The 9,935-nt window shown below is 41.5% G+C and overlaps 1 protein-coding gene across 1 annotated transcript; it reads left to right on the top strand.

Annotated features, from left to right (window-relative positions):
- The first annotated feature begins 6,794 nt into the window (after positions 1-6,794).
- LOC101157253 (homeobox protein Dlx4b) lies at positions 6,795-9,935 on the top strand. Its single transcript, XM_004080171.4, has 3 exons — positions 6,795-7,529; positions 8,315-8,511; positions 9,381-9,935. Exons 1-3 carry the CDS (start codon positions 7,205-7,207, stop codon positions 9,633-9,635), a joined length of 777 nt encoding a protein of 258 aa, XP_004080219.1. The 5' UTR covers positions 6,795-7,204; the 3' UTR covers positions 9,636-9,935.

Here is a 9,935-nt window from a genome sequence, read left to right on the forward strand (position 1 = left end):
ATTGATTTTGGAGTGGTTGGGCTGGACTGCCCAAAGGGGGGAAAGGGAACACCTCGGGATAAGGCTCTTGGAAGTTGAAGCTTTTTCGCAGCAGTGCAGGTGGTGAAACTAACCTGCCGCTGTGTTTGTTCTCAGCTTTCAGGTGCAGGACTCCAACAGCCAAACTCACCAGAAATCATTAAGAAAATAAACCAAAAAAGGCCAAAGCCAGAAAGCAAGAAGAGCTTTCACAGATGCAGTGAGAACTTCTGTTTCCTCCGCCGCCTGGCAGCAGCTGTTGGCGTGTCTCTGCTTTGACTCAGGTATGGAGCCAATCTCAAGGCCAGGAGGGTTTTAACCCCAATCTTCTGCTCTCTCGTCTCACAGCCTGGCACACATGGGCCATGCAGCTGCACTTCCCATTGATCTACTCTGATGCCTGGATGGCTGGTTGGAGGGAGATAGATTGGAGGGGAAATGGCTTAATTGTCCGCACTCTTGCTGCTGGAATGCAAATAGCCTCCACCGTGGCCTCCGCTGTGAAGAGAGCTTCACATTAAGAAGCTGAGGTCATACATAAGTAACAAGATATACTAGAGTGCAGAAAATCACACCCACTCTTCATTCTGTTTTGCTGATTTGGCGTTTGAGGACAGGACGTTTTGCAAGTTTTGATTTTTGTCCTGCAACTCTTTTTGTTTATATTTCTTCTGGATGTCAAAGAGATGAAGGCGTGTGACTCAATGCAAAGGTGAGACATGAAAGAGTTAAACGCTGAGGCGTATGCATCCTGTCTGACTTTGATCTCTGCCTCAGGTACCTCTTTCACAGCCATCAATTTTGGCTAGGAGCTGAGGGGAGGCTGCTCCTTGTGAGCGGGCTTGCTCAGACTGGGACTGTCTGTTCGCCCCGACAGACAAATCGCACGAAACACCACCCTCAGAGCAGCTCTTTCTTTAATTCATTTTCTACTTGATCTGATTTGTTCTGCCATGGCTCCTCTCAATTTCTAAGTAAGGCTTGTGGTGTATTGGGGGGGGGCAAGAGGGCCTGTTTTGCCAAAGTTCAAAGATGAACTCTGCAAGTCTCTGAGGCTTTGATGTTTTAGTTGGTTCTTTTTTTTTTTGAGGGGGTGGCAGATTTTCAGCAGTTGCTGACAATCAAATGATCTGGGTGTAGAGGCCTTTTAGAATACCTCGTTCCTCCCGGCCACTGTCGCTTAAAGCCCCCTAGTCCTAGTTATTCAAACAATTGAATGTGTTTTTTGTGTTTTTAACATGCCTTTTTCTCATTTTGGAGGACATACATAAAGAAAATTAAGCTTAAAATTGTGTTTATGAGTATTTCTTTATTCAAATTGCTGTGAGTCAGGAGCAAGCGCAGCAGTGACCTAGAACCCAAAATCTGCAGGTCACAAGCTCCCTGCTCTGCTCCATTCTGATGGATCCACTTGCAGACAAATAGATCCAAGTCAGTCTCTGTTTTCCTCATCTGAACTGGCATCTGGCTCAAAACTGTACGGCTGGATAGCCCAAATATTGCTCGCCATTTTTGTTGCACCAGTAAGGGGTTGTACGCTAGTGAGAGAGTGTGTAAACAAAGGGATGATGGGAAATGAGCGCAGGCTTACTCCCTGTCAGCAGTCTCGCCCACAATTCAGAGGTGAATTTCTGATGAACTCTTGCTGATCTGCAGAAACTAAGTCCTAAAAAATAACAGGTTTGTTTTTTGGTGTTTTTTGGCTAAAAAACAGCATGATCATAACTAAAAATCCACTGGGAGCTCTTTGAAAATAGAGGAAAAGACGATCAATGGGAATTTAAACATCTGAAACAGAAATAGTGTCTCAGTAAACCTAGAATCAGTGGAGCTGCATTAATTCTTCTCTGCTTCCTTGTATTCTTCGATGGTTAAATTGTTTATGTTTGTTTTTTAAACCCACATTTTTGACATTTAACTATTTTACTCTCTTTAAAATCTAATTTGATCTTTTTTTTCACATTCTACGTACTAATTACCCATTTTAAATTTGACTTGAGTTTTTTTGTTATTATTCTGTTAAAACGGAATTTTCTTTTTACATGTCTATAAATTTGAACTTGTTTTCTTGTTTTTCGGGTTCACCCTGAGATGCCGCACATGAAAGGTGCACACCTTTCCTCACTACAAGTTCAAAAAGCACAAACTCCCCCTAACCAGCTGGAACCGGGTGAACAGGGTTAACAAAAACAGATAGATGGGTAGCTCTGATAAACTCCCCTAATGGTGCAAGAAAAAATGATTTTTTATTTTTCCCCTGGAGCTGGTGGAGCACAAAAACAGCGTTCCTGAAGCTCGACCTCATGTACCTCAATGGAGAATGCATACTTGTCACCTTCATATAAATCATTTTGCAAACAGTCATCGTGGTATTTTTAATAAGATTTATGGATTTTGTTTTGTAAAAACATTTTAAAACAGTGTGAAAAAGTTGTTATCTAATTACTGGCAGGTATAACCTTTAACCTTTTTGGAAGTTAATTTAGAACAGTGAGAAAAACTTTTTGTAAGACGATAAACAGCTGGTAAAAAAATGTTTTTATTAACAGGCATGAAGGTTAAAGTACAAGATAAATACATTTTAAAAATGAGCACACATTTGTCTGAAATAATTTTAGCTTTTGGGTCAATAAAACTTGTAAAAAGTCATCATAATTTCCCGAATTGTGTGAACTGTTGAGGAAAACAAAAACACTCATATGCACCTTCATTTTTTCCTGAAAGACATTTGATAGGCAGCATAGTAGAAAGGTCCTGTGGGGCCATTGTGTACCATTGCAGGTCACAATGGAACTTAACACTTGACAGAAGCAGGGTTTGTTGTCAGGTGCTGAACTTGATCCTGTCAAGTTGTTCTCACTGAAGAGGTATAAAGAAAGGGCTGTGACCTCTTTGCTGTGAAAGCTTTTTCTGCAGCCAAATTTCATCTCTACTAAATGGAAAATCAGCTGTGGATTTATAGATTTCAATCTACGAGCTGGTGGCACAATTGGCCAGAATTTATCTTCTCTGAAAGGGAAATCTTTTTCAAGGGATCCCTCCTGATGCCCGGTGCTCCAGATTTCACCTCTGGCATCTTGAAGTGATGCCTGTCTTGTGCGCTGTTGCCCATAGGCCTCATAAAGGGGCTTCACGTTACCAGGGGGCAGGTAACTTCAGATGTATAATCCTCAGACTTGGTAAACCGGTCTTTAACAGACCCGGTGTTTGAACCTGGCAACCTTTAGTCATGTGTCATTGTGTGTTGATTGGGTGTGTGTGTATGTGTGATTCCCATGAGTAAATCGTGTTCTGGTGTGTTTACCGTGTCATCTCCCCACCTCCATCTGTCAGCTCATGTGGCATCAAAAAAAAATTAGAAGCTGTAAACAAATGTTTTTTTGTCATTTTTATGCTTTTCTAATCATCCTAACATCTGCAGCTTGTTAAGGCTGTTGGTCTTATAATGATTTTTTTTTTTTTAATCGTTTGTTGTTTCTTGTGGAGGTTTTTGGCCTGAAGACATTGTTTGTGCATTCTCATTGTCATCACAGAAGAACTCAGTGGGTGTTTTTTGACATACTAGTAGAATGCGGCATCCCATGCCTCCTAAGACGTCTCTTTGGAAGCTTGTAAACAGACAGTTGGCAGCTTGCGATGCCACTCCAGCAGCAGTCAGATCCTCCCCGATTCATGCAGGCTTTAGGCTTCAGTTTTCCCATACCTGCCTCACCTCCTGGAGTGGGGTTTACAGTGGAAAAGTATAGTATATTTTCCCCCCATGTTGAGCTGGTGAGTCTGGAATGTGTGTTTGGGCGAGATTTTGCGAGGAGTGTGAAAAAACAACAGCGTTGTAAACACCGAGGGTAGATCCAGACTGACTTCTTTGTTCCAGATGTTGAGCAGGCGCATGCTGTTAGAGTGGCTCCAGCTAAGCCCTGCAACGGTGCTGCTGCTCTCTTTAACCTCTGCCCATCCTGGAGCACCAGCAGGTACTGACGGAGGATTTCCAGTATCTGACAGGACAATAGGGAAGGATAGAAAGGGAAAAATTTCTCCATCTGCAAATTAAATCCTTTAATGATCCCACATTGGAGGTTTATGCTTCAGACTCCAGACGTTTTTTTTCTCTGTATAGGCCTGTATTCACCCAATCAACTAAAGTTTAAATGTAACCATCACAGTCAGCAGGCGATGCTGCGTTCACACTCAGTCTGGAAATGATTAAACCAGTGATGACTTTAAAAGCTGAGTCTTTCCCCAAAAAAATGATAAAGAAAAGACACAAACAAAAACTAAAATCTGGTGTTTCCTATAGTAATTTTGGTTTAGCCTGAATGCTCCAAATGTTCAACAAGATTTAATCTAAAAAAAAACAACAAAGTTTTTTTTGTTAATCTATTGAACCTATGTGATATTTGATTAATAACAAAAGTTTTTTTTTGTTTATATTAACAATTAAGATTTGTTATTTTTTATTTTCTGGTCCAGTCTTAGTGCAAGCAACTAGCATTTCTGTTAAAAACAGCTACAAATACTGAGTTAAAAAGGAATTTAACACACCTTAAATGCAGACAGTTATGATCAAGATTTTGAAATCATTTTATCAAGTAAATAATTTAAGAATAAATCTCAAACAGAAAAACTTTTGAATTGGACTAGGTACATATTTTTATACTAGTCTAATACTAGTTTATTAAATATAATATATAACACTATATTGTAAATCATTTAAAATGTGGTTCTGAAATAAAATGCTGTTGGTTTAAATCCTTTCTAAAAAAGAATTGATTGATTGAATTAGATATGATATCATTTATTTTAAAAATAAAAGACCTATTTATTTTCCATGTGGATTACTCCCGTAAGCGCCTCCAGGAGCTGCCGGCGATGCAGCTGCGCGGCTGCACTTGAGGAATGAGTCTCCGCGCGCATAGATGTTCCTGCTTGGAGGTGACAGACTAAGACTGACCATTTCTGCGGCTCCTCCTCTGTTGCCTTCCTTTAGCCTGAGGCGGAAAACAGTCACATGAGTATGTAAACCTTATTGTTTGTTTTTGTGATGCGTAACGCTTGGCAGCTGAACAGTCAGAGATGCCTTTTTTATGTATCATAAAGGATGGGAATAAATGAATGTGGACATTAAGGAGGGTGCATTCTCATATAAAGATAGTGACTCCTTTCATTTCAGTGGATGTTCACACTTTGATTTTTGGTTGCATGTTGTTTGTATCAAACATAAATAATCTTCTGTGCAAATGGACATGTGGCTCTTTATTTGTGTCCGTCGTGTGGTGAGCTGAGCCAGTAAAAATAAAACCTCGCATCCAGTCGTGCACTTCTGCAGGGCCTCAGTTCGGCCCCAGCAACAGAGATCTGGAACATGACGTGCCGGCTCTGATCTGCCGGCTCGGGAATGTGCTTTTGGTTTGCGCACAAAGAATGCTGTCACTCCCTGCAGCCTGACAGACGAACTCAACTGGTGTCAGTTTGTGCGCACACCTCTGAGAAACACACCTCTTCAGATGCGTGTTCATGCCAACTGCGCTGCCAATAGACGCCAGAAAGTCTGACCTGCATTCAAACACTGCGACTGTTACTAACTTCACCACTTTTGCGTGTCTTAATAAAGCCGCGGCAAGGACCCAACCCTGCACTGTGCTGCAGGGCTAAGCTTTGTTCCTCGCTGCTGACACATGCGTAATTACAAGCCTCAAAGAGACTTCAATTTTTTTGCGTCATACCAGCTTTTTTGCGCACACCTTCACTCACGCAGAGCGCACATGTGTGCCTTTAGAAACGTATATTTTGTGCTCCTTTCATGTGTGGAAAAATAAAGTCATGAATGCTGTTTTTTTGTTTTGTTTTGGCGGCAACAAGGTGGCTCTGAACGCAGCACCTGCTGCAGATTCAACGTCCCTCACCGGCTGGTGCGCCAGTTCATCAAATTTGCTACAAATACGTTCCACGTTTTCCTCTCAGTATTCATAATAATCTGCTCTTTTTATTGTGACTGTGAGTTTTATTTTACCATAAAACCTGTGGCCTTGTTTGGGTGAATGCTCGGTTTGAGGCCTGTGGGGAGTTCGGGAAGCGGGCCAGACCCCCGCAGGCCTTTAATGTCCCTGGGCTGCCGGTAGATGCTCACATAGGACGACATGACCACAATGAAGGGATTGGACAGCAGCTCAGCCACACGAGAGGCCTGCTTGTAATTTTCTAAGCTCCAACTGGGGTTTATCACAAATAAAAACTTCATTTAAAGTGTTATAAATAATAATAGGCACATGGGTCACATATAAATCAAAACAATATTTTGTATTCTTGTTAGCTTTCCACATTGTTTCTTAAATTGTTTTAAGTCAAATTGTTGAAGCGGGTTTGTAATGTTTTCTTAAAGTATTTTAGAAGTGCTGGACCATAAAACAGGAAAATAAAACTCAGGGGAAGATCCTTTCTCTGCTGGTCCCCCAAAAATTGTTCAAAAAGTTAGAAAAACTCGTGCGTAAAACAAACCTGAATGAACCAAACTTCAATTTAGATTAGGAATCTCAGAATTTTCTTTTTACATCTTGTTGGAAGTAAATTAAAGACTGTTTTCCAGTTTCGAAGATGTCCAGAATTAAACTAAATTTTGCATTTTGTAGATAATTCACATTTGCATTTTTAAATAAGAATAAACGTTTTGCCCTCATATTGCTCCCTTATTAAACTGTTCATTGCGTAAAGGCCATAGCATCAGTTTCCGATAAATGTAGGTTCTGCAAGACTCTTGAGGGCGTCTGTTTTCCAACCAAAAATATAATCCAAGTCTACCTTACAGATGTATGTTTGTCGCGCAGCGTGGACAAGGAGGAGGGGCTGCACCGCAGCTTCATCCTGCGTGATGAAGTTAATGGTAGAGCTCTGGTGACAGCCGGCCGCTGAAGACCAATCAGAGAGCTCGCTGATGGAAAGCAGTGTGCTTGAGGCTATGCAGGCAGGAGCTGTTTGAAGAACCATGTCAGCTCCTCTTCTCGTGTAAACACGGACACCTCTCGCTTTATTCGTTTTTCTCCCCCCAAACACCTGCAGCGCGCGCACAAGGACCTCTGCGTGGGAGTTTTTCTTTGCCTCTTCTGGCGTGGATTTGTTGCTGCATCTCCTGACTCATGAACTCATGAATCCCTCTTCAGAGCGACGGGTTTATGGACTCGCGTATTAGCTAATGATGTCTATGGGTTTTATGCCCGACAGTCTCAATGGCTCCGATCCCTCCAAGTCGGCCTTCTTAGAGTTCGGCCACGGGCATCCGGCGCACCAGCAGCACCCGCAAGGACTCTCGCACATCTATCCCGTTCATGGTCTGCACGCCGCTGGTCATTCTCAGCACGAAAGTCCCTTCACTGGAAATGCTTCTTATGGCCGTTCTTTAGGATACGCGTATCCAGGCGCGGTGAACGCTCATCCACCGTCTGCGTACATGTCCTACCAGCACAGCAACCTGAACGGCAGCGGCACCAATCTGGTCAACAGCAGGTTAGAAACGACAGGTATGTGGGGGAAAAAATCACGCGTGAAGTTGTTACAGCTGAGTTGTGGTTGTGCGCAATTACGTACCAGGCGCGCATTTTCTTTGACAGAAAATGACTGATACTACGGTTAAAAGATGTCAAACACGAATTTTCGTCAATGTTGAGTGTTAATTAAAGCTTCTAGAAATGCTTACAAGACTAATAACACATTATGAGTCATTCAAATTGGAATTGGAGAGTCTCTCTTGCCACTTTATTGGTCATAAATACCGACAGCGCAATAATTTGATCTGCCATAAAAATATAAACATATATGTATAAAATATTTGCTTATTCGGGCTGATCTTTCCAAAATTTTATCACAAAAGAAAACTATTTTTAATAATGGAAAATCCACGTGATATTTTTTTTATTGTACCCTTTGGTTGGTGTAAATGCGTGACAGCAAGTTTAAATAAATTACGATATAATATCTGAACATTTTGAGCTGAAATTTTTAAGATGAACTTATTACTAAATGGTTAATAAATCAGCTTTTTATTACAATTTTTTTCATAGATTTTCTTTTTATCACAAGTTATTTTGTAGAATTTAAGGGCCATGCATTTTGAAATATTTGTGTTTTGATTCCCTGAAAAAAGGAGAAAAGAAACGTAGTTTGTCTCTGCTTCCGTAGAATTAGAAAGGACATTCACCTTTTAAGGACCGTGGGAGACACCTGTACGTGTGATTCCTGTCGTCTCGTTTGTTTGTACAACACGGCCTAAAGAAATCTATGTATGTCTCCTGTCTGTTCCCGCAAGATCGCGACAAGTCTTCAGTGATAGAGAGCAGAGACATTCGTCTTGTCAATGGAAAAGGGAAAAAGATCAGAAAGCCTCGGACCATCTACTCCAGTCTCCAGCTGCAGGCTCTGCACCAGCGCTTCCAGCAGACGCAGTATCTGGCCTTACCTGAACGCGCCGACCTTGCGGCCAAACTGGGACTCACCCAGACTCAGGTGAGGCTATTCTGCTGCATCAAACTGTCCAATAAAAAGACCTTAGTAGCTCACAATTGTACGATCTGGGGTACTTAAGTGGTTCTAACTTTGAGATGAAGATAGAAGAGTGCAGTGATGGTGGATGTTGATGTATGATATCTCGTGCAGTGAAAAAGAGAAAGTCGTTTGAGAACAGAAAACAGCTTTCTGTACATCAGATGAAAAGCAAACTTTTACTCAATCCTTTAATGCAGGATTTGTTTATTACTATTACTCCATTTGCCGACTTTATCTTTGTCAGTTAAGTGCCTTATCATGCTCCCAAAACATATGCGCCGAGAAAGAAAGAAGTTACAAACGAAATGTATTTATTTGGGTATGTTTGTTGATAGGTCGTTTATGATAGAGATTTGTGGTGATTTGAGTGTCTGAGACACCCTGTGCTGTGGGGTTGAGCACAAAATTGATGGTTACACGTGCCTTTCAGTGCGCCAGTGCATACTTCCGCCTATGCCAAAGTCAGTCTATAGTGAGTGTCATCTATTTCAAATTAAAGACATGCAATGCAACATATAAGCACCACCTCCTGCAGGAGCTACACACTCAGCAGTTTGGATGTGTGCTGGATCCGTGGTTATCTTAATCCTGGTTTTTAAAAATAAACGTACAGGGAAGCTTCCTCTTAATGGATTACAAGTGGTACTCTTATGAAGATCCTTTCTTTCAAATGAGTTTAGGGATTTGCAATAATAACATTAAAAGATTAGTTGGTCTTTTTTCCATGCTCAAACCTATTGAGGGAGCAGATCTGATTATCAAAAAGACCTCCCTTTTTACCCTTTTGCTGCTTTGAAGACTAATTCTTTGTCTTTTTTTCTGTCTCTTAGGTGAAAATATGGTTTCAGAATAAGCGCTCCAAGTATAAAAAGATAATGAAGCACAGCAGCGGTTCAGAGGGAGATCACCTCCACAGCGCCAGCTCCATCTCTCCCTGCTCGCCCGCCCTGCCTCAGCTATGGGAGGTCTCAATTGCGAGCAAAGGACCCCAAATCCACCCGAACAATTACATGAACAGTTTTGGTCACTGGTACCCAAACCATCACCCGCATCAGGACGCCATGCCAAGGCCTCAGATGATGTGAGTGGATTGTGTCTGGAGACTGCTGGGCTCATTTGAAGGGAGCCTCAGTGCTGCGATGAACTCAGTCCCGTGGGAGCTCTTAGATGTGTGCTTAAAAAAAAGACTTTGTTCATGTTTACTGACTGTATCTCATTTTGAATTCAGTTTTCACTGTCATGTTCAGACACCTAATCTTTTTTGTTTAAGTTGTTTGCATCTCTGCAGGTCTTGTTGAACTAAATCACTCGAAGTTGTGAACTTTGTGCAAGAATCTGCATAAAACCATTTTTGGAAATAAATTGTGTGCATGGATTTACATTCA

Source organism: Oryzias latipes, chromosome 19 (assembly GCF_002234675.1).
Source record: "Oryzias latipes chromosome 19, ASM223467v1".
NCBI lineage: Eukaryota > Metazoa > Chordata > Actinopteri > Beloniformes > Adrianichthyidae > Oryzias > Oryzias latipes.

Excerpts from the sequence above, each read along its gene's own strand:
- LOC101157253 (XM_004080171.4), top strand. The coding sequence starts at position 7,205 with ATGATGTCTATGGGTTTTATGCCCGACAGTCTCAATGGCTCCGATCCC. Across the intron at positions 7,530-8,314 it reads CAGCAGGTTAGAAACGACAG|ATCGCGACAAGTCTTCAGTG; the intron begins GTATGTGGGGGA and ends TGTTCCCGCAAG. Across the intron at positions 8,512-9,380 it reads TGGGACTCACCCAGACTCAG|GTGAAAATATGGTTTCAGAA; the intron begins GTGAGGCTATTC and ends TCTGTCTCTTAG.